Genomic DNA, 27536 nt, shown 5'->3' with positions numbered 1-27536 from the left:
TACACAGTAATTACATACAGAATGTAATGTTACAATAGTTCTGGTATAGGCTGAGGGATGTAAACTGTAGCCGACCATTATTTTCTGTTCCAGATGTTCTTTTAAAACAACAATAACAGAATTATGTCAAGGTGAAACGCTTTCAATTTAAATTCTAAAAACGGGCTTAACATTACTTTCTTAGAAATAAAAGGAGCTATCTAGAACCAAAAAGGGTTATTCAGCTGTTCATATAGGAGAACCCTTTGAAAAAAACCTTTTGTTCCAGGTAGAACCGGTTTGGTTCCAGGTAGAACCCTTTTGGGTTCCATGTAAAAACCTTTCCACAGAGGGTTCTACATGGAACCCTAAAGAGTTCTACCTGGAACCAAAAAGGGTTCCCCTATGGGAATAGCTTGAGAACCCTTTGGAACCCCTTTTTCTAATAGTGTACTGCAAATTATTGGAATCGTTATTCCTTTCATGACAAAAATAATAAATTGCTTTACAGCACTTTTTAAAACAAAACAGTATCAGTCAGGCGCTTCTGAATGTTCACCATTTTGTAAAATTCAGAATGATGCAGTCATTTGGTTCTGGGATGTAACAACCAATACCTGTGAAAACAAGGTCCAAATAGGTCAGTAGTGTTTTACAGTAGATGCACAATTAATGTGACAAATAGATTGTTGTAAATAACACTTGCTTTTGCCCTTAATTCTGTAGAAAGAGAGAGAGACAAATATTCTAAATCATGACTCACCCACATCAGGTCTGATCACAGGTCCATTCTTCCCAGTCTGAACAAGGGGAGCTCCCAATAAGTGTGCTCAGCATTGTCCCCGGCAACACCATTCACACTCTCCAGGAAAGGACCATAGTTGAGGTCCTCTGTGTAGGTAAACTTGGAAGAACAATGCTCACTGACTACTGACATAATATAAAATAACTGGCACACCACATGCCAATTTATAATACCATTTATCCATTGCAACAGCAAGATAACCACCATTACTTTTTGACATTGGAAACAAAAAAATCCTGTATCACTCAATGCCATGTAAGAATTGACACATAGAACTACAGAACAGTATCTGTAAATTAGAATGTAAAACGATTTCTCAAACTAACATCTGTATTGCATCTGCATATATGAGCTATTCTAGAAATCAATCAGACAATGGAATCTAAATGTCTACTCACTTGAAGTCTGCATTGGTCTGCTGCAGTCTCCTCATGGCACCGAGTAGGATCCCTCTGAACACAATGTCAGCACTGTAGGTCTCATTGGGTGCATTGGAGATGCTGTTGACTATCGTCAACTCGATGGAGTTTGGTCCATATGCCTCTGTAATAAAATTGTAATTAAAAATTAACTACACTGTGTAGGTTATAAAGATAACATTACAAAGATGTAAATATATTCCACATTACTTTCGGTGAGGATCCCATGAACCAGCAACAGCAAAGCTGCTTGCTTCTTATACAGTATTCCTAGACTTGTAGCCACTCATTTATAGTCTGGTTACAGTCTGTTTAGCTGTCCTTCCACTCCTTGCCACTCATTGTCATGCTGAACATATGACGCAGAGTACAAGGAGTGGAATGTTAACAGACTGGTACCCAGGCTAACTCCTTTAGGGACCTTTTGGAATTTATGGAACGGTGTACACAGAGGAATTTGGGGGGGATGGGTCATGCTATTTCAATTTAAGTCCGGTGGAGGTTTAGTAGTTTTTAAATTCAGTACAGGGGAAGGTCATGCAATTTATAATAGACAGTCTCCACTGATAAATAGGAGAGCTTTTCGAGCTGCGTTCCCAGCGGCTGGGAGCACAGCCTGCAGGTTAACGTTTTTCCGTCATGAATGATGTTCTAGAAGCAGCTTTGCAGAGTTTAGCTAATGAATGATGGGTTAATGTGCATACTCTTCTAAGTTAGGCTACACATATTTAGCCTGTCTGTCTTCACTGTTTTTAAGCCCAATTACACACTTGGCCTCCCCGCTGCCTCTCTGCTATTCCTCTTCGGTCTTGTGCAGTCCCAGGAAAAGCTAAACTGCAATAGCTTGAAGGACACTTACACTATATGACCAGGAGAATGTGGACACCTGCTTGTCGAACATCGCATTCCAAAATCATGGGCATTCATTTGGAGTTGGCCCCCCAACATTCTCCACTCTTCTGGGAAAGCTTTCCACTAGATGTTGGAACATTGCTGCGGGGACTTGCTTCCATTTAGCCACAAGACCATTAGTGAGGACAGGAACTGATGTTGGGCGATTAGGCCTGGCTCATAGTTGACGTTCCAATTCCTTCCAAAGGTGTTGAGGTCAGGGTTCTATGCAGGCCAGTCAAGTTCTTCCACACTGATCTGGACTGATCTGGACGGGGGCATTGTCATGTGTAACGGATGTGAAACGGCTAGCTAGTTAGCGGTGGTGCGTGCTAAAAAGCGTTTCAATTGGTGACGTCACTTGCTCTGAGACCTTGAAGTAGTGGTTCCCCTTGCTCTGCAAGGGCCGCGGCTTTTGAGGATCGATGGGTAACGATGCTTCGTGGGTGACTGTTGTTGATGTGTGCCGAGGGTCCCTGGTTCGCCCCCGGGTATGGGCGAGGGGACGGTCTAAAGGTATACTGTTACACATGCTGAAACAGGAAAGGGCCTTCCCCAAACTGTTGCCACAAAGTTGGAAGCACAGAATCGTCTAGAATTTCATTGAATGCTGTAGCGTTAAGATTTCCCTTCACTGAAACTAAGGGGCCTAGCCCGAACCATGAAAAACAGCCCCAGACCATTATTCCTCCTCCACCAAACTCTACAGTTGGCACTACAAATTTGTCTGTCAGACTGCCAGATGGTGAAGCGTGATTCCAATGGCGGCGAGCTTTACATCACTCCTGCCGACTCTTGGCATTGCGCATGGTGATCTTAGGCTTGTGTGTGGCTACTTGGCCATTGAAACCCATTTCATGAAGCTCCCGGAGTTTGAAAGGAGAGAGAGCGCATGCAATGGTTTGATCACATTGGCTGGTGATGATAAATGAATGATAAGATCCAGGCGAGTTGACAACCATTAGAAAAATAGAAATCGCAATCCACTTGAGCAAAGATGCATGCACGATGCAACAATTAACTTTTACATGCGGACACAAAGATGTGCAGGCCACATGGTGCTTGTTCTTGAATTGCTATATTTATCACTTCAAATCAAAGTTTACTTGTCACGTGTGCCGAATACAACAGGTATTCACCTTACAGTGAAATGCTTACTTACAGGCTCTAACCAATAGTGCAAAAAAGGTATTAGGTGACCAATAGGTAAGTAAAGAAATAAAAACAACAGTAAAAAAAAACGGTGAAAAATAACAGTAGCATCTGTTTGGGCGGTATGCAAATTGGAGTGGGTCTAGGGTTTCTGGGATAATGGTGTTGATGTGAGCCATTACCAGCCTTTCAAAGCACTTCATGGCTACGGACATGAGTGCTACGGGTCTGTAGTCATTTAGGAATGTTGCCTTTGTGTTCTAGGGCACAGGGACTATGGTGGTCTGCTTGAAACATGTTAGTATTACAGACTCAATCAGGGACATGTTGGTTGGTCAGCACATGCCCGGAGCACACGTCCTGGTAATCCGTCTGGCCCCGCAGCCTTGTGTATGTTGACCTGTTTAAAGGTCAACATAAAGGTTTAAAGTGTCACTTTCATTACAGTTAATGTACATTTCAGTATTACTTGCCGTTAATACAATGTCTACAGACCACCATGAAAGCACTGATTGGTCTGGAAACACTGTATAGGCTAGCGTGCAGTAGAATGAGTTGATTAGTTGATTGATAGGCCTACATGTGTAGGCTACTGATCGATTAACGATAACCTGTCCTGTCATCTAGTGTGGATGCTCACCACCAGTGTATTAAACACTCTAATCCCACTGGGCACACACTGGTTGAATACATGTTGTTTCAACATCATTTCAATTAAATTATGTTGAACCAATGTGGAATAGAGCCCCATCGTGGAGGTGTCATAATACCCATTAAAGTTTATCATTAGTTATCGTCCTTGGTGTGGATGGCCCTAAAGGGCATGCAAAACTGTGCGAGTCAAGGGGCAATTTTCCGACAAGCTATATGCACAAATTTGGGATACAATTGCAAAAGAGGAATGTGACAGAGGGACCATTTTTTGCCCAATGAAGGTAGGACAAAGGCTAAATAGCATTACATCAATGAAGACATGCTCCCATTCTATAGTCTGTGTGTGAAACAAGTTCTCAGGGTTATGCTCCATGACGTTGGATGCTAACCACTAATAAACCCCACAGAAGCAGAGGCAGGGTGACAACACTAGCTAGCTAGGACAACAGTAGACCGTGTCCTTCGCCCCCTCCTGTTGGGCACTGTTATCCTGCAGTTCTGTTAATGACAGTGAGGGCAGATGTTCAGCAGGTGTTAGCGAAGGACACTAGCTAACTAGGACTCCAGTACACAGCAGGTGGGATGGGTAGCTAGCTAGCACACAGGTAGACAGTGTACTTCACCCCCGTCTGTCGGGCAATGTTTTCCCCAGTTCTGTTAACGATTTCAAGGGCAGGTGTTCGGCAGGTGGTAGCAAAGGACGACTGAGTGCTAACTAGATAGCTAGGACTCCGGTTGGCTGGACACATACAGAAGACACACAGTATACAGAAGATAGCCTAAGTCCATATTATGGCAAGAACAGTTCAAATTAGCAAAGAGAAATGACAGTCCATCATTACTTTAAGACATGAACGTCAGTCAATACGGAACATTTCAAGAACTTTGAAAATTACTTCAAATCAGTCACAAAAACCATCAAGCACTATGATGAAACTGGCTCTCATGAGGACCGCCACATGAATGGAAGACCCAGAGTTACCTCTGCTGCAGAGGATAAGTTCATTAGAGTTACCAGCCTCAGAAATTGATGCCCAAATAAATGCTTCACAGAGTTCAAGTAACAGACACATCTCAACATCAACTGTTCAGAGGAGACCGTGTGAATCAGGCATTCACGGTCGAATTGCTGCAACAAAACCACTACTAAAGGACACCAATCATAAGAAGAGACTTGCTTTGTCCAAGAAACACGAGCAAAGGACGTTAGATCAGTGGAAATTTGTCCTTTGTTCTGGAGTCCAAATTGGAGATTTTTGGTTCCAACCGCCGTGTCTTTGTGAGACGCGGTGTGGGTGAACGGATGATCTCTGCATGTGTATTTCCCACCATAAAGCATGGAGGAGGACGTGTTTTGGTGTGGGGATGCTTTGCTGATGACACTGTGATTTCTTTAGAATTCAAGGCACACTTAACCAGCATGGCTACCACAGAATTCTGCAGCGATACGCCATCCCATCTGGTTTGGGCTTAGTGGGACTATCATACGTTTTTCAACAGGACAATGACCCAATACACCTCCAGGCAATGTAAAGGCTATTTAACCAAGAAGGTAAGTGATGGAGTGCTGCATCAGATGACCAGGCCTCCACAATCCCCCGACCTCAAACAAACTGAGATGGGTTGGGATGAGTCGGACCGAAGAGTGAAGGAAAAGCAGCCAACAAGTGCTCAGCATGTGAGAAAGCCATTTCTTAAAGATATCCATAAAAAGTGTTGTTTAAAGTTTGCCACAAGCCACCTGGGAGACACACCAAACATGTGGAAGAAGGTGCTCTGGTCAGATGAAACAAAAATTGAACATTTTGGCAACAGTGCAAAACATTATGTTTGGCGTAAAAGCAACACAGCTGAACACACCATCCCCACTGTCAAACATGGTGGTGGCAGCATCATGGTTTGGGCCTGCTTTTCTTCAGCAGGGACAGGGAAGATGGTTAAAATTGATGGATGGATGGAGCCAAATACAGGACCATTCTGGAAGAAAACCTGATGGAGTCTGCAAAAGACCTGAGACTGGGACGGAGATTTGTCTTCCAACAAGACAATGATCCAAAACATAAAGCAAAATCTACAATGGAATGGTTCAAAAATAAACATATCCAGGTGTTAGAATGGCCAAGTCAAAGTCCAGACCTGAATCCAATCGAGAATCTGTGGAAAGAACTGAAAACTGCTGTTCACAAATGCTCTCCATCCAACCTCACTGAGCTCGAGCTGTTTTGCAAGGAGGAATGGGAAAAAATGTCAGTCTCTCGATGTGCAAAACTGATAGAGACATACCCCAAGCGACTTACAGCTGTAATCGCAGCAAAAGGTGGCGCTACAAAGTATTAACTTAAGGGGGCTGAATAATTTTGCACGCCCAATTATTCAGTTTTTGATTTGTTAAAAAAGTTTGAAATATCCAATAAATGTCGTTCCACTTCATGATTGTGTCCCAATTGTTGTTGATTCTTCACAAAAAAAATACAGTTTTATATCTTTATGTTTGAAGCCTGAAATGTGGCAAAAGGTCGCAAAGTTCAAGGGGGCCAAATACTTTCGCAAGGCACTGTATTTCGCAAAATATCTCTCAATGTGTACATTTAGATTTTTTCAAGTCGGACATCATTTTAATCATGAGAATCTCCTCTTTCTAATTATGTAAGGCTGGGCAGTGTATTTTGTTGACATCAAATGCTAGACCAGAAATAGTCAGAAGTTCCTACTTCCTCGTTATGCAGACATAAGCACACTTGGCACCATTGAGGTGCGGATGTTCACTTTCTACACAAGTTGTTATTTTTCAGTTTTGTCCTAAGAACAGGTTGTAGTGGTAAAATAAAAGGGATACATTTGTTGGTGCCACTTAGGCGAAATGGAATTCTAAGTGTCACTCCAGTCAAAACAGGCTCTGCGAACGGTCGATGCCATTCATTTGCTATGGGCTAGTGTTAGTGTTCCAGTTTAGCCAATGATATTTTGCCATGAATTTTGACTCGTTCTATTGTCCAGCCTAACTCCGGTACACAGCAGGCGGGATAGGTAGCTAGCTAGCTAACGAGATCGCTAGGACACTGGTAGACTGTGCCCTTCAGCCCCGCCTGTAAGGCATTGCTTTCCTGCACTTCTGTTAACGACTGTCACGCCCTGGCCTTAGTTATCTTTGTTTTCTTTATTATTTTGGTGAGGTCAGGGTGTGACATGGGAGAATTATGTGTTTTGTCTTGTCTAGGGGTTTTGTACGTTTATGGGGCTGTTTCCTTTCTAGGTAAATTGTATGTCTATGGTTGCCTAGATTGGTTCTCAATTAGAGGCAGCTGTCTATCATTGTCTTTGATTGGGAACCATATTTAGGCAGCCATATTCTTTGGGTATTTTGTGGGTGATTGTTTCCTGTATCAGTGTTTGTGCCACACAGGACTGGTTCGTTGCCAGTTCACTTTATTATTTTGTATTTGTGTTCATGTTCAAAAACCATGGACACCTACCACGCTGCGTATTGGTCCGATCCTTGTTTCACCTCTTCAGAGGAAGAGGAGGAAATCTGCCGTGACAACGATGCCTTGGGGCGGACGGGTTTAGGGTTGTTAAATATTGTGTGGATGAAGGGTGGGTTGAATAATGAGAAAACAATACCTTAAAATATTCATTAAATGTATATTTCCTGTGCAATTTATAGCCTCAAATAAAATCTTAATGTAGCCTATCTTGCATTAGTGCATAAACCAAAATATTAGGGCCTTACTGTATGAACGCCAAATAGCCTACACGCCAAATGCTTTTGGGAACAGGCAGAAAATGTTCATGTCAATTCGCAGAGACAAAAAGGACAATTGTCAGAGTTTATTTCAATAAGAGAATAGCTGTAAAAGGAGAGTTGAAAATAATGATAATGAAGGGCCAGAAAAGTCATGTTTGGGGAAAATGTGGTAAAGTGGAAAAAGAGGATGATAACAGTGTGATGATTGTGAGGCTCTATATAAATTTGACAGTCACAAGATGGGGACTTCAAATGGGCCTATGGCACTCCAAGAGAACTGTCGCATACTGTTCAGATGGGATAAATGGAAACTGAAATCTGGGACATTGACTGTAGCCTACTGCCCTACAAAGGCAAAACATAGTAACTATGTATTTGGTCAGAAATCTTTGATCAGTTGTAATGGACAGGTATATTATCTGATTAATGTGGTATTTATTTTCCTTACACAATAACATGCCAGTTGATCAGCATTTATAATGGAGTATCAGAAATTGCTGCCTTAAAAAAAAAAAAAAAACAGGCTTAGATTTCCACTTTATCACATAATATAGTCAGGCGTTGTGGATGGGTTATTAGCAGTTGCGGACAGGTGCCGGTGAACAAACAGCTGACCCACGGCACCACTCAGGAGCAAAGGACACTGTGTGCTAGCTCACTAGGAACAGATCAAAATTTACTGGGGGGGGGGGGGGGTACTGGTTCAATTCAAGGTGTCACCCCCCCATGTAAAAAGTATTTTCACATGACCCCCCCCCCCCCCCCCCTGTACTGTAAAGTAAAACAACCCCCCTCCTCCCCCTCATAGAATTATGTGGATATCTATTTAGCTTTTGTGGCACAGTTATGCCACACAGGGCTATGAGCCAGAAGGTTGAGGGTTCACCAACCTCTACAGACGAGCACACTCTCCCTGCCTAAATGATCAGATAGGAGGAAATCTGATTTTCAACATTTTCATGACATATTTATAATTATATAAAATATATGCAACGAATTGTCCACCAACAGGTTTCTGTGCCAATGCACCACACAACCAATAAACAAAACATACCAACAAGGTTTGCCTTTTCAACACCACAATAAGTATATTATGTTAATCCTGACAAACAGGAAACACAACCCTCTCTACCTTGAAGGCTTACCCAGTTTCGAAGGCTTGGCTTGACAATCTCTGAATGTCATTAAACTTTTAGGTGTTTTGTAACAGATGTCTCTTTCCATTTGTCCATTTGTTCCTCTGCACAGTTTGGATTGATTGATTTATTGATTTTATTTGTCCGTAAAAAAAAATACATACACTGCCTTTGGAAGGTAATTCAGACCCCTTGACATTTTCCACATTTTGTTGTGTTACAGCCTTGTTCTAAATGGATTACATGAAATAAAAACCTCAGCAAATCTACACACAATACCCCATAATGACAAAGTGAAAACAGGTTTCTAGAAATGGTTGAACATGTATTAAAAATTAAAAACAGAAATACTTTATTTACATAAGTATTCATATCCTTTGCTATGAGACTCAAAATTGAGCTCAGGTGCGTCCTGTTTCCATTGATTGTCCTTGAGATGTTGCTACAACTTGATTGGAGTCCACCTGTGGTAAATTCAATTGATTGGGCATGATTTGGAAAGGCACACACCTGTCTATATAAGGTCCCACAGGTGATAGTGCATGTTAGAGCAAAAACCAAGCCATGAGGTTGAAGGAATTGTCTGCAGAGCGACGAGACAGTATTGTGTCAAGTCTCATAAAAGGTATTTAATGTATGTCTCATCAGGCTCAGGTAGCATCAGTTTCAAAGCTCTAATAAAATACAGACATATTAATATGCTTTAGAAAGACACTTCCGGTTTGGACAGGAAATGCTGGGTTACCTGGGAGAAGGGATTCTCAGGATGGAACATTTTGTAAAATGCCAGGAAAATATTCAACCCTAGTCTGTAGCTTATTCTTTTAGATGTTTGTGGCTACTGGTGAACCATGATGTGCAGGCATAATCAAAGAGACACTGGACTAGTGCACTTGTCTTTAGAGTGTCTATAGGTTTCCATCCAATTGGTGACAGATTTTCATGCTCATATTCAAAAATCTGAGGTGGACAACATGACTGGGAATATTTTAATTTACCAGACATTGGAGAACTTTAACGGACATCCATATCAGTGGCCGTCGGTGCCGTTTTAAGATGAGAGGAAGACTATTTTTCTTCATAAGCATGGCCTTATTTCTATTACAGCATATTGGATGACTGTCATTCACAATCCATTCATCCAGTTCAATGTAACATCAATAGGTTTAGGCTACTACATGATCCTCAAATTTTCCCTTTACTCATCATGAGGTTGCTACAACCTAGAATATGCATGAAAGTTTACAACGTAGGTGCACACAGGTCGAGATAAATTTGAGGTGACCGTTACACATGGGCAGACAGTGACACATTCAATACTGCATTGCACATTCTTGCCTGAATCTAGCTGATCTAGGGTGTAACCATTAGTCCAACGGTTGCAAACGAGTCTTCTATTGGACAAATTCAGGCATGTTTATCTTAGTTTAATTCCGTTTGCTTCTGTATAAGAAACATTTTTCAACAGAATCGGCGGAATGAATACACCCCTGATCACACGTAAACACAGTTCACTTTCATTGCAGCCATGAAGCCACAGGGCTCTTCTCGCAGGCTCTATTGCCCTATGTGGGAGCATTGCGAACTGTAGGTAGTGATTTTTGACCTGGTTACATGTACAGTATGTTGAACAACACAGTGCACTTTTGTCATTTTTGGTTATTTCTGTGCAACAAAAAACTATGAAGAAATTGGCTCTTTTACAATGGGAAAGAATGTTAGTTTTCCCTGATTTGTGAGTGTGGTTGAGGGGAATTCCTCCTTATGACATGAATAAGCTTCTATTACAGTATTATGTTTTTGTGGATATTTTGAACACAAGGAAGGTTGACAGTCATTGACTCAACTTTTCAAAGAATTCTGAATTAATGTTATCTATTCTCTCATTTCTCCATCCTTTATGTTGTCTGAAACTGAAGGTTTAATGTATCCATTGTTCACAGGCCTTAGCCTTTTCGGGGCCACAAGTGAGTTTTGTTCCGGGGCCCCAACCCCACTTCGGGACCTTAGCTGTTGCGTTAGTCACTGCAAAACATGTTTTACTTTGGTAGACCCTTTTTTTCAAAGAGATCCATCTAGAATATAAAAGCTCAGACACACTGGTAGGAATGACAAATATTTGCCTTCCTCTGAATTGTGTCGGCAGTTAATCTCTTTTGTTTACACAGCAAAGACCTTGAAGTCGTCCGCCACTTAGCCTTGTTAAAACACTTCAAACCAGAATGTGGCAGTAGGTCTAGCGTTGTTTGGCAATGCATGTCCGTGTGTGTGTCGCACAGATTCCTATGTTAGCGCAGCTAGAGCTTCCTAGCTAAGGTTGTTAATTTATAGAAAGCGCTTGTTGATACTAGCCAGATAGCCACAGCTAGATAACTACCTAGCAAGATGATGACGAAATTATTTAATTCACTCTCCATAATCCCAAAGTGTCAGCCCATAGCCAAATGATTAGCTAGCTAGCTAATGTCAGCATATTCGCTAGCTTGCACGTAAAGAATAGCCAGACACAATACATAAAACCATCACGAGCTAACAATGCAATAGGCCTAGCTAGCCAACATGAGCAATATAATACTATGTACAGATAGACATATACTAAAGTTATCAGAACTCTCCTCGCCTGCCACTACTTTGGCAGCTCTTAGGGCTAGGGGGCAGTGTTTGGATGAATGACGTGCCCAAAGTCAACTGCCTGTTACTCAGGCCCAGAGGCCTGTTACTCAGGGCCATTTGCATATAATTGGTAGCATTGGATAGAAAACGCTCTGAAGTTTCTAAAACTGTTAAGATAATGTCTGTGTATAACAGAACTGATATGGCAGGCAAAACCCAGAGGAAACTCCATGCAGAATATTTTTTTTTAGGTCCACAGGCCATTTCAATGCAAGTCTATGGGATATACAAATAAAAAAAGGACCCAGATTGCAGTAGTAGTCATGTTGCGCGCTTGAACAAGGTGCACACTCTTCGTTATTTATCTTCCCTATTGAACATACTGTTCTCCGTCTTAAATTGTATTGTTTATTTTAATTAGAAACATCGTTTGACTTGTTTGGACGAACTTTACTAGTAACTTTTTGGATTTGTTTGTATGCCTGTTGAACGAGTGGATTACTGAAATCAAAGGCGCCAACTAAACAGACTTTTTTGGATATAAATAATGACTTTATCAAACAAAACGACAATTCATTATGTAGCTGGGACCCTTGGGATTGCAAACAGAGGAAGATCTTCAAAGGTAAGTGATTTATTCAATCGCTATTTGTGATTTCTGTTTTGAAAAAGTGTTTTGATGTGGGGCGCTGTCCTCAGATAATCACATGGTATGCTTTCGCCGCAAAGCCTTTTTAAAATCTGACAACATGGTTGAATTAACAAGAAGTTAAGCTTTTAAATGATGTAGGACACTTGTATGTTCATGAATGTTTAATATGACTATTTTGTCCATTTGAATTTGGCATGCTCCAACTTCACCGGATGTTGTCGATTTTGATCCCGCTAACAGGATCGGCTCCCTAAGAGGCTTAGGGGTGCCCTGTCTCATGACCTTCAAACTTTCAAACTTTGTCACTGATGGGTTCAGTTTTCAATTTCCATCAAGCCATTCGTTTCTGTGGACCTGAGTGTCCTTCAGTAAGAAGACATCTTGCAGGTTAGGTTTGTCGATTGTCCATTTTCTACATGACTGGAGTGTCACAAGGTATTCTTCTCAGTGTTGATGAAGCTGGGGGTAGACGGACTCAATCACCTCTGTGCACTGCTGTTGTACTCATGCAGGAGAACATGCCGGCCCAGCGTTTACTCTTTGCGCTGCCTCCTCTGGTCCGGCGTGAGGTGATGTTCCTCAGTGAATCTGAGGTAAGTCTATCCTCAGGTAAGTTTGACATCTTTTTTTGCTCTTCCAGTTTTACTTGGAGTTTCCTGCAGGTTACACACTTATAGACCACACTGGGTACCAACTTTTTACTTCCAACAATCCACAATCCAGCTGACCGGACTGCACCTTCAGTGAAGTGATGACCCTGGTGTGCAACTTGCTCGTGGTAGTATCTTACCAACAGAGTGGCGATTCTTGGGGAGGATGAGGCGGTGTTTCTCTTCCCACATCATATCAGCTGCAGATGTGCGGCCTCCGATTCTCATCAACTTGTCTTCCTCAATGATTGGGTTCAGATTCTTGAGTGGACTGTGTTTGGGGTACTTCATTTCCTCTTCAAAGACTTCTTGCTGTATGCATTTAATGATGGTGGTTTTGGCTTGTGCAAGATGGTTGCTCTTGCACTTGTTACTGCCCTGGAGAAGGATTTGGCCAGCTGTATGAGCTTTGCTGTTGCACGGGTGATTGACTTCCAGCTGGAAAATCGTTCAATCCTGTGGGCCAAGCTGGCCTCCAGTAGCTTTGGTAGTGAAGGTTGACTTGCTGCCGGATTTCTGTATCTGTCTGAACTTGGTCCAACAAGTTCGAAGGTCTTTGAGTAGACATTTTTGTCTCTGTTCTTGTCAGGAAGGCTGGACCCAAGAACCAGTTAGTGAGCTTGAGGGAAGCTGCTGGCACAGGCCTACTTCCATGCTGACGTGGTGCCACTGTTCTGGGTGTGTGGACTTTCTTATATGTGTAACTCTGTTTGATACATAGATGTAGGATCTTCTAGATGCGTTGTGAATATATCACAGCACAATATTGCTATGTGTACAACTTCACTGCATGAATCTCAATGTCCATTTCATTTTTGATCAGGTCTGCCATCTCAACCCCTAAACCCAGTGGCACAAAGCTCTAGGCGTGGAACAGTGTGAGCAGGTTGTGGAGCAAGTTTGGATTTTCTCATGATGAACCCAACGTGACTTTGTCCTTTGACGTCGACCACTCTGAGGTATGATACAGCTGGTATGGCCATAGTGGATGCGTCTGAGAAAACGCAAAGTTCTCTCTGCTGCATGAAGGACAAGGAGACAGGGACATATGGTGGATGGTGAGCTGTTTGAGTTCCATCAATGTGTCTTTCCACAGCTTCCACTGAGTTACTTTCTCTTCTGGGAGTGGTATGTCCCAGTAACATTGCTCATGTTCAGTAGAGAATTTGCTCGTTAGAGCCTTGCCTTGCATAGCAATATGTGCTACAAACCCTAGGTGTGTCGTACAGGCTGACAGGACAACTCTTCTTGTGAACAGCTTCTCTACTCAGAAGGTGAAGAGATCCGTTTCCAGATTCCAACTGAGTCCTAGACTTCGTGGCAGGTAGCCTAGTGGTTAGAGCATTGGGCCAGTAACTGAAAGGTTGCTAGATTGAATCCCCATGCTGACAAAGTAAAAATCTGTCATTCTGCCCCTGACACAAGGCAGTTAACCCACTGTTCTCCAGTAGGCTGTTATTGTAAATAAGAATTTGTTCTTAACTGACTTGCCTAGTTAAATTAAATACCCCTAGATCCAGGTCTTTTTGGAGGCTATCTTGTGCAGCCTCATGCTAGACTCCGCTAACATTTATCTTGTTCCTTTCAGGATGTTGATAGCTTCTTCATCGCTGGAGGTGAGGTAAATGAGGTAAATCAACGTCTATGTAGAAGTTTCTCATGACAAACTTTTTGGCGCCTGTGCCATGCTCTTCACCCTCCTGGGCTGCTCATCTCAGGCCGTAGATGGCTACAGCTGGTGATTGGCTGTTTCCGAACACAGGCACCTTCATTCTGTGATTGAGGTCATTGTCTTAATACCACAGGAACCTATGGTAGTCTTCGTGGGAAAACGACACAATAGAACATCTGTGACTGCAATGTTTTTTTTCGGAATTGGCTGAGGACTCTGAGGAGTGTGTTCAGGTCTGGTCCACTGAGGAGAACATCGTTGAGGGAGACTACCTCAGGTATGGGAGCTACACAGCTGTTCGACTCGTTCATGAAGACTTCCCTGTCCATGATTTAGAGGAAGAGGTCAACTTGTCATCGCCATGTGTTCTTTCAAACACTTTACATCCGAGGTCATCCATATCTGTGGTTGGGATGGCGGCCTCCATGCAGTTCTGAGGTCCCTGGCGCAGTGTTGTGTTATCCCATCTTTCCTTGATCTGGATGCTGTTAGCGCAGGGGCTAAGGAATGATGTGTCCATTGTGCAGCACGTTTTTTTTTAGCACTCTGTCCAGATATAACTCACCGATGACCCAGCCTATGTCTAGACATTGCATGTCAAATCAAAAATCAAATCTAATTTATTTGTCACATACACATGGTTAGCAGATGTTAATGCGAGTGTAGCGAAATGCTTGTGCTTCTAGTTCCGACAATGCAGTAATAACCAACGCGTAATCTAACAATTCCAAAACTACCTTATACACACAAGTGTGAAGGGATAAAGAATATGTACATAAAGATATATGAAGGAGTGATGGTACAGAGCGGCATAGGCAAGATGCAGTAGATGGTATCGAGTACAGTATATACATGAGATGAGTATGTAAACAAAGTGGCATAGTTAAAGTGGCTAGTGATACATGTATTACATAAAGATGCAGTAGATGATAGAGTACAGTGTATACATATGAGATGAATAATGTAGGGTATGTAAACATTATATTAAGTAGCATTGTTTAAAGTGGCTAGTGATATGTTTTATATCAATTCCCATTATTAAAGTGGCTGGAGTTGAGTCAGTGTGTTGGCAGCAGCCACTCAATGTTAGTGGTGGCTGTTTAACAGTCTGATGGCCTTGCGATAGAAGCTGTTTTTCAGTCTCTCGGTCCCAGCTTTGATGCACCTGTACTGACTTCGCCTTCTGGATGATAGCGGGGTGAACAGGCAGTGGGTCGGGTGGTTGTTGTCCTTGATGATCTTTATGGCCTTCCTGTGACATCGGGTGGTGTAGGTGTCCTGGAGGGCAGGTAGTTTGCCCCCGGTGATGCGTTGTGCAGACCTCACTACCCTCTGGAGAGCCTTACGGTTGTGGGCGGAGCAGTTGCCGTACCAGTTGGTGATACAGCCCGACAGGATGCTCTCGATTGTGCATCTGTAGAAGTTTGTGCTTTTGGTGACAAGCCAAATTTCTTCAGCCTCCTGAGGTTGAAGAGGCGCTGCTGTGCCTTCTTCACGATGCTGTCTGTGTGGGTGGACCAATTCAGTTTGTCTGTGACGTGTACGCCGAGGAACTTAAAACTTACTACCCTCTCCACTACTGTCCCATCGATGTGGATAGGGGGGTGTTCCCTCTGCTTTCTCCTGAAGTCCACAATCATCTCCTTTGTTTTGTTGACGTTGAGTGTGAGGTTATTTTCCTGACACCACACTCCGAGGGCCCTCACCTCCTCCCTGTAGGCCGTCTCGTCGTTGTTGGTAATCAAGCCTACCACTGTGTCGTCCGCAAACTTGATGATTGAGTTGGAGGCGTGCGTGGCCACGCAGTCGTGGGTGAACAGGGAGTACAGGAGAGGGCTCAGAACGCACCCTTGTGGGGCCCCAGTGTTGAGGATCAGCGGGGTGGAGATGTTGTTACCTACCCTCACCACCTGGGTGCGGCCCGTCAGGAAGTCCAGTACCCAGTTGCACAGGGTGGGGTCGAGACCCAGGGTCTCGAGCTTGATGACGAGTTTGGAGGGTACTATGGTGTTAAATGCTGAGCTGTAGTCGAACACCATTCTCACATAGGTTTTCCTCTTGTCCAGATGGGTTAGGGCAGTGTGCCGTGTGGTTGAGATTGCATCGTCTGTGGACCTATTTGGGTGGTAAGCAAATTGGAGTGGGTCTAGGGTGTCAGGTAGGGTGGAGGTGATATGGTCCTTGACTAGTCTCTCAAAGCACTTCATGATGACGCAAGTGAGTGCTACGGGGCGGTAGTCGTTTAGCTCAGTTACCTTAGCTTTCTTGGGAACAGGAACAATGGTGGCCCTCTTGAAGCATGTGGGAACAGCAGACTGGGATAAGGATTGATTGAATATGTCCGTAAACACCAGCCAGCTGGTCTGCGCATGCTCTGAGGGCGCGGCTGGGGATGCCGTCTGGGCCTGCAGCCTTGTGAGGGTTAACACGTTTAAATGTTTTACTCACCTCGGCTGCAGTGAAAGAGTCTGCATGTTTTGGTTGCGGGCTGTGTCAGTGGCACTGTATTATCGTCAAAGCGGGCAAAAAAGTGATTTAGTCTGCCTGGGAGCAAGACATCCTGGTCCGTGACTGGGCTGGTTTTCTTTTTGTAATCCGTGATTGTCTGTAGACCCTGCCACATACCTCTTGTGTCTGAGCCGTTGAATTGAGATTCTACTTTGTCTCTATACTGACGCTTAGCTAGTTTGATTGCCTTGCGGAGGGAATAGCTACACTGTTTGTATTCGGTCATGTTTCCGGTCACCTTGCCCTGATTTAAAAGCAGTGGTTTGCGCTTTCAGTTTCACGTGAATGCTGCCCTCATTCCACGGTTTCTGGTTTGGGAATGTTTTAATCGTTGCTATGGGAACGACATCTTCAACGCACGTTCTAATGAACTCTCTCACCGACTCAGCGTATTCGTTAATGTTTGACGCAATACGAAACATATCCCAGTCCACGTGATGGAAGCAGTCTTGGAGTGTGGAATCATGTAGGGTGCATTGTTAGGGTGTAGGGTGTAGGGAGCATGTAGGGTGCATAGTCCAGCCCGTTGTACTATTCTCTGACTTTGCGCATTCTCAGTATCTCTTCCAAGCAGGAGTAGGATTGCTGCGTCTAAGTCCAGTGCTGGAATCTTGTCTGCAACTGGCTTCAGATGAGGGTGATTAAGTGGAACTTCAGGTGAGGGGATCTCTGATCTGGCATCATGTCACATTCTATGAGACTGGGGAGAGTGAGCTGCGTTCTTGCTAAAGACTTGTTTCTTTGTTTGTCTAAGAGAGCGTACAGTCTGTGGCCAGCAGGATACACTTTGATTAAGCATATCTTGACGCATGAGCTAGAGCTGACTGCATCTCCACAGATCTCAGTGCACTTCAAGGTTACTGCACGTGTTGCACTCTCCTTTTGCGGCAAACCATGATTTTCTTTGGTAGCAAAGTTCTCTGTTCTCCATCAGGCTGGCCCCGGATGCAGCGTGGGTGGATGTCTATCACTGTTGCATTCTTTGCACAGCAACACTTTTTCACAATTTGTGAGATGACTGGTTGAAACTGTAACACGTGGCTGTCCTCGAGATACGACTTGGTGTCCTCGAGATACGAATCTAGTGTCTTGGTCCTGAAGCTGCAGCATCTTCTCAGCGGATGAGGCTTGTTGTGCAGAGGACAACTTTCTTCCCTGAGAGACTAGCCTGGTTGGTTTCATACTCAGATGAGGCATCTGTCTTCCGTATGGACACTGGTGTTCTGTGTTCTTTGTTATGCTTCTCGGGTGGAGTTGGAGCCGCCTGTGTTCAAGAAGGTGAGGCTTGGATCGCTGCGCGTCTTCGCTTGCTTAGGATGAACTGTAGGACTGACGGGTAGGTAGACTCGACTTTTTCACATTGGTGGTCTGGTTCTGTATTGTAGAGTCTGACTGTATCAGTTGACCCCTGCTAATTGGACCTTTTGATGGTCTCAATGGCTTTGTTATGAGGTGGTTGAGCAGTGTATACTCACTTGTGCATACTCACGGGTGCGTTACGCTGAGAGGTGTGCCGTCTGGGTTTCTAACAAACAGCGTGTCTCTCTGTTTAAATAATCGCTGGCTACTTCGAGAACCTCAGCTTCAGCTATGGCTGCTGTGGCAGCTTTCTCCTACTGGAGAATATGTAAGTGCTGTTACCTCAGCTTTTCTTCTCGCTAATTCAGCTGTAACCCTCTTTTATGCAGCCCTGTTCTCGTATGTCAGCTTCCCTTGTTGCATAGGAAGCCTCTGCTTTTGCAGGAGCCCTGGTGGTTGCAGCACTAGCTGATGACAGGTTAGAGTGGCTCGAATGTCTCAACTAATGCGCTTAGATCGGTCTTCAGGACTAACTGATGTCAGATCAGATGTATTAGTCTTTAAAGCTTGAGCACTGTGACCTGGTCCCCAGAGTGTATGTGCTGTCCTCTGAGTCTGAATGCTGAAGGATGTCTGTTACCTTGATCATCTTGTTGTTTCATAATGAGCTGGGTTAACTCTGGAGTCTGATGGCTAAAGAGGTTGGATCGAGACGTGTAGAAGGGATCCACTCTTCCTTTGGCTGGTCCCGCTGTGTAGTCTTTTTTTATTTTTTATTGTTATGCCCTCACGATATGTGTACATTTAAAGCTTGGCATAAAGCTGACAACTCCCATTAAAGAGCCCGGATGCAGGATTAATCTTTAGTTTCGTTTTTCATCTTTTAGTTACAAAAAGTAATGTAGAACTGTAAAGTACAGAATATAGCAAATATTATTGCAGATTTATCTGCACACCTTCTCACAAGTGCATACACGTAAAGAACAGCCTGACCCAATATACTAACTATAACAAGCTCATGATACAGTCAATAGGCCTAGCTTGCCAAAATAACGTTGCAGAAAGGAGGAAAATGTACCTGACTAGAAAAGTGCCACAAAATGACTAAAACAGCAATACGCGTACTATGTATACATACAACATAATTACAACGGTATCATCTTGTAACAAAGATACCTAGGCACGCACATTAGCCAGATACAGTATATTATAAAGTACAGGAAGTTGCGTGTCAAAGATAGAAAGTACATTGGGTGTTAACTATGGCAATAGTTAGCACACATTAGTTTAGCATCATCATGAAGGCTAGGTAAAAACGTAATTATTCTAGAAAGTACAACTTGAATTAATGAAAGCATGTACTAATGACTCAAAAACAAAGGGTGCCTACTTAAAGACTGATCTTTATCCAAAGCCTAGTAAGTAAGAAAGATGAAGCTCATCTGTATGTTGCCATTCTTTTATATTGCTTTTACTGGGAATGTGCTCTGAACAGGAAGTAAGCTGATTTAGTACCCAAGTTTGCTAGGGTAGCGCAACAGAGCTTTACTAATACTATGTACAGATAAATGTGTGTATCAAAAAGGCAATTTTTTTAATGTTGTGTTGTACCTTAATTATACACATTGATCTCATTGTATATCCCTCCAGCAGCAATTCTTGGGGGGTTGTTGATAGCTTGAATTCTATCAAATCCAGACAGGAACTTACTTTAGCAGATGACCTTAATCACACATTCAATGAATTTGACAGACATGGCAATAAAAAAGGCATTCAAGGAGCCTCCAATGAGGCTGAAAAATGTAATATCTACAAATAATTTACATGACACCTGGAGATTATGCACAACTACAAAAGACTACTCCTTTTTTTTCTCAAAGTAAAACAAACGATTCAAGAATTGACCTTTTTTTCCTCCCAAAATGCACTCAACAATTTACTGGCTCAAAAGTTAAGTCTTAGTTAGAAATGTAAATTAAAGAGTCATTTCTTTCTGTAATTTTTATCTTTAAAAAAAGACATGTAAAGATTTAAGTTAGAAAATGTTTCAATTTTAAGCAGGAATATGATCTTTAACCTTTGAACAAAGCCAACGACAGATTAAACTCAAATTACTACTTAATAGCAAATGAACCTGAGAAACATTACACAACCCTCACAAAATCAATACACTTCAAACCAATTTAAGATGAAGATACAAGTTAGTTAATTAGAAACCACAACGGGACAACAACTTTAAAAAATTTATGAAAATCTATATAAATCATTATTAAACAGTTCCTACAGCCTCAATCGACAACCCTGAAAAAACTCTCAGACACAAAAATCAGGTAAAATGGAGACCCAAAAATAGACAATGTCAAAACATTCACGCAGAGAAAAGCACCAGGAATGGCTGTTATAGCAGCAAAGTGGTACAACCCATATTAATGCCCTTGATTATGGAATGAGATATTCAACAATTAGGTGTCCACATACTTGTGGTCATGTATTGCATCACTCAATTCAGTACTTCCTAGTTCCATGTATCAAACAGTTATTTCAGTTATATTAAAGTCCCCTCCCTGCTGATTACAGACCCATAACTCTAATAAATTGTAACAACAAAATATAAAAGCTTATGCAAAATAATTGCAAGTCTTAAGATTGAATACATATCAATCAAACAGGGTTTATTAAAAATAGACAAGCAAATACAAGAACACTTTATAATACAATACGCAAAAAATATAGACTTAACAATAATGGCTTTAATGCCAAAAAGGCTTTTGACTGTCTTGCATTTTTCTAATAAAAACATTGAAAGCCTTGAACTTTCCAGCTGAAATAATAAATTTAATAACAAAGGTATATAAATATCCTAAAGAAAAAATATAAACAAATGAGTTTTCTTAAGAAATTGCATTAGAAATGGCACAAGACAGGGATGTCCCCACTCCCTTTCCTTTTAACAGCTTTCATTTAACAGCTTAGAAAGAATTAGACAGAACCCAAACGTGACACGTATCAGTATTTGTTTACCAAACTAAACGTAAAAATATACAATTTATTTGCCGATGATCTCCTGATTATACCTGACCAATATTGAAATCTCCAATAAAAAAAATAAAAAAATCTGAATTCAAGTCTCAGGATATAAAATTAACTTGGAAAAACTGAAGTAATGGCAATAGGAAAATAAAAAATAACTCTTGATCTACAACAATTCTTTAAGTGGACCATTAAAAAATATAACATGCTTAAGTAACAAATATTAAAGAGAACTTTATCCCATTACCCGACAATATGAAAGCAGATCATTCCTGAAAATCTTACAGGTAGTGTTTACCTCTTCAGAATGGCATGGCTCCCAAAGTTTTCATATTTATTCTCGGTAATACCATTTACCCAAATGAAAACATTCTTTAAAAAAAATGTATACTCGGCCATAAGACTTTATATGGGCAAATAAAACTCCTAGAGATGTAAAACATTCAACATTCAAAACATTCACATTCATTTTTATTCTAAGTCTGAGGGTGGTTTTAACTTCCCACACTTGGAATTGTACCAACTCACTACCCAAGACTTTTACTTGAGACATTATTGTTAAATTCACTAAAGAGTCGTGTGTGTGTGTGGTATAAGGATATTTCTGAAATTGTGTGTACAGCAGTGGAGGCTCCTCAGAGGAAGGGGAGGACCATCCTCAGTGAAATGTCATAAATATGTAAATAGTGAAACCTTAGTTATCCTTTTCAGATAAAACTATACTAAATATTCATATGTCACCAAATAATTGCTTTAACATACACTGTTTTGCAAGGAAGGTCTACAGTAACTTCAACAGTACTGTCTGGGGTAACACCATGGTGTAGCCAGAGGACAGCTAGCTTCCGGCCTCTGGCTACATAGACTTCAATACAAAATCTAGGCGGCTCATAGGCCTCACCCCCTTCCGTGGACATAGATGGTAATTATGACCACTCCTGCAGGACATCCTCCAACCAATCAAAGCTTTTGCAATATGAACTGACATGTTGTCCATCCAATCATAGAATTAGAATCAGAGAACAAACCTAGTGAGTTGTATTGGGATTGTGCCACAGAGCCATTTGTGGGTTCTATGTGTTGAGAAGCTTGGTGACATTGTTGGATAGAGATTACGAGTGAAGAGTGACAGTTAAGCATTTTTGGGATATTATTCAAATTAGTTTTTTCAAATTACAGGAGACATGTATATTATAAATAGTTCTCTTGGTTTTATAACTTCATTTTTGTGTTAGTGCAATATATTTTCTAGCTACCAGCACGAGTGTAGTTTTCTCCACCAGAATGGTAGAATGGCCATTCTTTCATTCTCTGGGGTACACGGAAAAGGTGCAAATTTAAAAGCGAGGGTCGACCTCTGCTTGATCAGTTTCATGAAGACGGATGAAAAGGTGTTCAATACTAACTTGAATCAAAAGTATAGATGGTTAACAGGGAGCCTTTCATCAGGTCGCCTGTATTGCTGGTCTATTTGGTAAGTCAGCCTTGGTCGAAAGGTGGGTGCAGTGACCTGAAGAACATTGATTGTTCAGCTAAACAAAAGCAGGGCATGCAAGAATATGCTTTTAGGAGGACACGATGAGAGGGAAAGTTCCGTTAACAAGGACAACTACAAGGAGCTTGCAGGGGTAACTGCGCGTTATGATGCTTTACTTGCTGAAAGTATTGGAACTTTCAACTGTCTTCTGTAAGGATTTAGGATTAATGCATTTAAACCCGCTACCATATTACTTAAGATTGAATTGTTTGAAAAACAGCTGCTTTGTCTTTGTGTGTGACAAGAACTGAGTAACATGGTGTGACTTGCATGTTGCAAAGCGGTGTACTGTTTGCTACATTTGCCTTGCCTGTCTGTGTGTGACTATTGAGCACATGGTGTGACTTGCTGCATGTTAAAGTTGTGGTTAATCAGGTATAGGGAGGGGTGGTCATCACGAGGTTTAACTGAGATGGAAAAATACTGAACACAGTGGCAGGAACTGAGCAACTGTTACAACTAGAGTATGGTACCAACACAGAGTTAATCTACACAACAGCTGATGTCGGGCTCCAAGGAGCGCCAAGAGGGTAGGACTAGTCTGAGCGCCTGCGATAGGCTGAGCAAGTCTAAAACCACGCTCAGCCTCTACTGTGATAGGCCAACAGACGGGTTGGAATTATGTCTATCACAGTATAAGAATAACTGTTTACGAACATCTGGTCAGTTCTCTGTTTGCCCTGCGAGGTGGGACAGAGAGCCCGTATATACGAAAATTGCATTTACCATTTATTGCTTGAATTTAATTAATGACATATTCTGACTTTTCTTCCTGATACCGGATTCGAAAGATGCAACCCTATCACTTTTCTGGGATGTTGAAAACCATTCCGAATGATTTGATAGCCTCCATTAAAAGTAATTGTCAAAGGCTATACCCGTTCACTAACACGTTCCTAAGCGGGATAGCACAAAATGAGCTGCAGAGATGTGACTTCAACAAAAAGAAGGAAACTGTATTGGGGGTTCTTTCAACACTCCCCAAGGCAGTAGAAACAAAGGCCCGTGTAAGGACGATCTAATTTTTTTAAAGTACCAGTTGGTACTAAATGCAAAACCAACAGCTTGAGCCGAACCTTTAACAGGGAATCGTAGTGCTGTGGAATTTGCCGTAACCTCCGGCTTGTAATCATTCTGCCTCTCCTCTGTCCTTCAGTCAGGTCCTTAAATGTCTTATCTGTGATGTAACTTTTTTCCACACACATTGACTTCGGCGATGTCATTTACAACACAGCCTCCAACACTCTACTCAGCAAATAGGATGCAGTCTTTCACAGTGCCATTTGTTTTGTCACCAAAACCCCATATACTACCCACCACTGCGACCTGTATGCTCTCGTTGGCTGGCCCTTGCTTCATATTCATCGCCAAACCCACTGGCTCCAGGTCATCTATGTCTTTGTGTGGTAAAGCCCCGCCTTATCTCAGCTCACTGGTCACCATAGCAGCACCCACCTGTAGCACGTGCTCCAGCAGGTATATTTCACTGGTCACCACCAAAGGAAATTCCTTCTTTGGCTGCCTTTCCTTCCAGTTCTCTGATACCAAAGACTGGAACGAATTGCAAAAATCACTGAAGCTGGAGACTCATATCTCCCTCACTTACTATAGGCACCAGCTGTTAGAGCAGCTCACAGATCACTGCACCTGTACATAGCCCATCTGTAAATAGCCCATCTACAGTATCTACCTACCTCATCCCCATACTGTTATTTTTTTTCTTCTCTCCTTTGCACCCCAGTATCTCTATTTGCACATTCATCTCCTGCACAGCTATCACTCCAGTGTTTTAATTGTAATTGTTTCGCCACTATGGCCTATTTATTGCCATACCTCTTATCTAACTTCATTTGCACATACTGTATAGACTGTTTTTCTATTGTGTTATTGACTGTATGTTTGTTTATTCCATGTGTAACTCTGTTTTGTGTCACACTGCTTTGCTTTATCTTGGCCAGGTCGCAGTTGGAAATGAGAATTTGTTCTCAACTAGCCTACCTGATTAAATAAAGGTGAAAAAAAAAATGCGTAGCCTACTTGGACACCAGGTCCTTGGACAACTTGTCCCAACATTTCCCACTCTTCCACACGAATAGCCTGAAGCCACAGAGCTCTTCTCGATTGCTCTATTTCCCTATGTTGGAGCATTGCGAACCATAGGAAGGGATTTATGACCTGGTTACGTACAGCATATTGAACAACCCAACACACTTGTCATTTTTTTTGTTATTTCTGTATAAAATCTATGAAGAAGTTAGCTCTTACAATGGGGGTCAATGGAAAATGTTTGTTTTCCCCAATTTTTGGTTGAGGGGAATTCCTTATGACATGAATACGGACTCTGAGAATAACAATGGAGCTTCTATTACAGTATTATGTTTTTGTGAATATTTTGAACACAAGGAAAACAAAGGTTGATAGTCAGTGACTCAACTTTTCAAAGATTTCTGATTTAATGTTATCCATTCTCAGTCTATGTTGTCTGAAGCTGAAGGTTTAATGTATCCTTTGTTCACAGACCTTAGCCTTTCAGGACCATAAGGAAGTTTTGGTTGGGGTCCCCACCCCACTTCAGGACCGTCGCTGTTGGGCTAGTCACTGCACAAGATTTTTACTTTGGTTGAGCTCTTTGAAAAAAAAGTGCGATCTAGAATATAAAAGCTCCGACACTGGTAGGATTGTCAAATGTTTATCTGCCAACAAACGTTTGTGGAATGTTAACTAGAGACTGGTACTCAGGCTACTATAGGTCGGTACAATAAGTAAACTATGAAAGTTGAATACAAGGTCATTGTGGTCAAGTTGACCTTTTAAAGTCCCCTGAAACCGTTGACTGATGGTGATACATACAAGATATGACACAAACTAAATGTTGAGTTTGGCAGTACAAAACGTACAGGTCAAGCACGACGGCAAGAGAAAGGAAAGAAATCAGATTATTTTCAGTCTAGCCAGCATGTTGCCAAGATAAAGAGAATGCACTCACTAAAGGAGTGGTTACAAGTTTTAATATAAAAAGGAGTGATTGCATCACTGTACACTTCCAACTTATCTCCCAACTGAATACAGGATGAGTTTAATCATGGTATCTTTTCTCTCTACAGCTCTGCTGTTGCTGGTTCCTGGGATCCTGACTGAAAGTAATGTGGAATATATGTACATCTCTTTAATGTTCTCTTTATAACCTATACAGTGTAGTTCATTTTTAATTACAATTTTATTACAGAGGAACATGGATCAAACCCCATCAATTTGACAATAGTCAACAGCATCTCCAATGCACCCAATGAGACCTACAGTGCTGACATTGTGTTCAGAGGGATCCTACTCGGTGCCATGAGGAGACTGCAGCAGACCAATGCAGACTTCAAGTGAGTAGACATTTAGATTCCATTGTCTGATTTTCTAGAATAGCTCATTTATGCAATATCGATGATACAGTTTGAGCAATAGTTTCTATGCCAATTTACAGACAATGTTCTGTAGTTCAATGTGTGATTTATTGCATGGCAAGGAATGGTACGTCATTTTCATGTTTTCAATGTCTAAAGTAATGGTGGTATTCTTGCTTTTGGAATGAGTAAGGTGTATTATAATTGGCAGATGGTGTGTCAAAGATTTTATGTTCATGTCAGTGATCATTGTTCTTCCAGGTTTACCTACACAGAGAACTTCAACTATGGTCCTTTCCTGGAGAGTGTGAATGGTGTAGCCGGGAACAATGCTGAGCACACTTACTGGGAGCTCCTTGTTCAGACTGGGAAGAATGGATCTGTGATCAGACCTGACGTGGGCGAGTCATGATTTAGAATATCTGTCTCTCTCTATCTTTCTACAGAATTAAGGGCAAAAGCAAGTGTTATTTACAACCTATTTGTCACATTAATTGTGCACATACTGTAAACACAAAATGAGCACACTTACTGTGAGCTCCTTGTTCCGACTGGGAAGAATGGACCCGTGATCAGACCTGATGTGGGTGAGGAGTAGTAGTCTCACACTCACAATGCTAAGACTGTGTTTAGAACTCTCTTTCTCAGAGAGCAAAGCTATAGCATTAAGCGGAAAAGCTAGTGTTATTTACAATGTATTTGTCGCATGAATTGTGCACATTACTGTTAACACAAAATGACCGATTTGGACCTTGTTTTCACAGGTATTGGCTGTTACATCCCAGAACCAAATGACCACATCATCCTGAATTTTACAAAATGGTGAACAGTCAGAAGAAGCGCCTGACTGATACTGGTTCATGATTTGAAAAAGTGCTGTTGTCATAAATTGGCCATTACTACCTTACTTTTTTCCTGTTATGGCACATCTTAAGACTGTTTAGAATGGAAAAATAGAGTTTCACCATGATACTGTTATATACCCAAACTACTGTAAAATAACATTACATTTGTAATTACTGTGTCAAAGGTTAATAAAGTACAAGTAGCTTTGGAGTACCACTTGTATGGGGAAATAAAATGACTGCAACAGTATACCTGTACGCACGCGCACACAATTATTTCAGAAATGACTACATATTCTTTACACTCACGTGTGCGCGTGTATATTTTCACCCCAAAAAGTTGCTATCTAGAACCTAAAAGGGTTTTTTGTCTGTCCCCATAGTAGAACCCTTTTTGGTTCCACGTAGAACCCTTTCTGCAGAGGGTTCTACATGGAAATGCAGCGTGATTATTTGATAAACCAAGTTTGTTTTACAAAATGCACTTGGCGGTTTAAGGACTAGTAGTCCACTAAGGTTACAAGCTGAATTGCCTGTGACCTTGGCTGATGGCTGGC

At 41.8% G+C, this 27536-nt stretch overlaps 1 protein-coding gene and 1 pseudogene across 4 annotated transcripts; one reads left to right on the top strand and one right to left on the bottom strand.

Moving 5' to 3' along the window:
- Positions 1-534: 534 nt before the first annotated feature.
- Positions 535-1431, bottom strand: LOC149972334 (transcobalamin-1-like; annotated as a pseudogene).
- A 7899-nt stretch (positions 1432-9330) lies between these two features.
- On the top strand, positions 9331-27229 carry LOC118944084 (transcobalamin-1). Of its 4 annotated transcripts, none has more exons than XM_036961869.2 (5): positions 9331-9406; positions 25847-25882; positions 25969-26113; positions 26396-26535; positions 26899-27229. In XM_036961869.2, exons 1-5 carry the CDS (start codon positions 9346-9348, stop codon positions 26958-26960), a joined length of 444 nt encoding a protein of 147 aa, XP_036817764.2. In that variant the 5' UTR covers positions 9331-9345; the 3' UTR covers positions 26961-27229. The 4 variants fall into 4 exon arrangements, with proteins under 4 accessions (XP_036817764.2, XP_090074260.1, XP_090074259.1 ...); XM_090218134.1 differs by lacking the exon at positions 9331-9406 and adding an exon at positions 22257-22391; XM_090218133.1 differs by lacking the exon at positions 9331-9406 and adding an exon at positions 22260-25382.
- The last annotated feature ends 307 nt before the right edge of the window (positions 27230-27536 follow it).

This window comes from Oncorhynchus mykiss, chromosome 24, assembly GCF_057628025.1.
Source record: "Oncorhynchus mykiss isolate SJ-2025 chromosome 24, ASM5762802v1, whole genome shotgun sequence".
Taxonomy (NCBI): Eukaryota; Metazoa; Chordata; class Actinopteri; order Salmoniformes; family Salmonidae; genus Oncorhynchus; species Oncorhynchus mykiss.
This window is presented reverse-complemented; position numbering and strand designations above follow the sequence as displayed.

Bases quoted from the DNA above. Each gene is read 5' to 3' on its own strand.
- LOC118944084 (XM_036961869.2), top strand. From the start codon at position 9,346: ATGAGGTTGAAGGAATTGTCTGCAGAGCGACGAGACAGTATTGTGTCA. The intron at 9,407-25,846 runs GTATTTAATGTA...TTCTCTCTACAG, and splicing joins TGTGTCAAGTCTCATAAAAG to CTCTGCTGTTGCTGGTTCCT. The intron at 25,883-25,968 runs GTAATGTGGAAT...ATTTTATTACAG, and splicing joins TCCTGGGATCCTGACTGAAA to AGGAACATGGATCAAACCCC.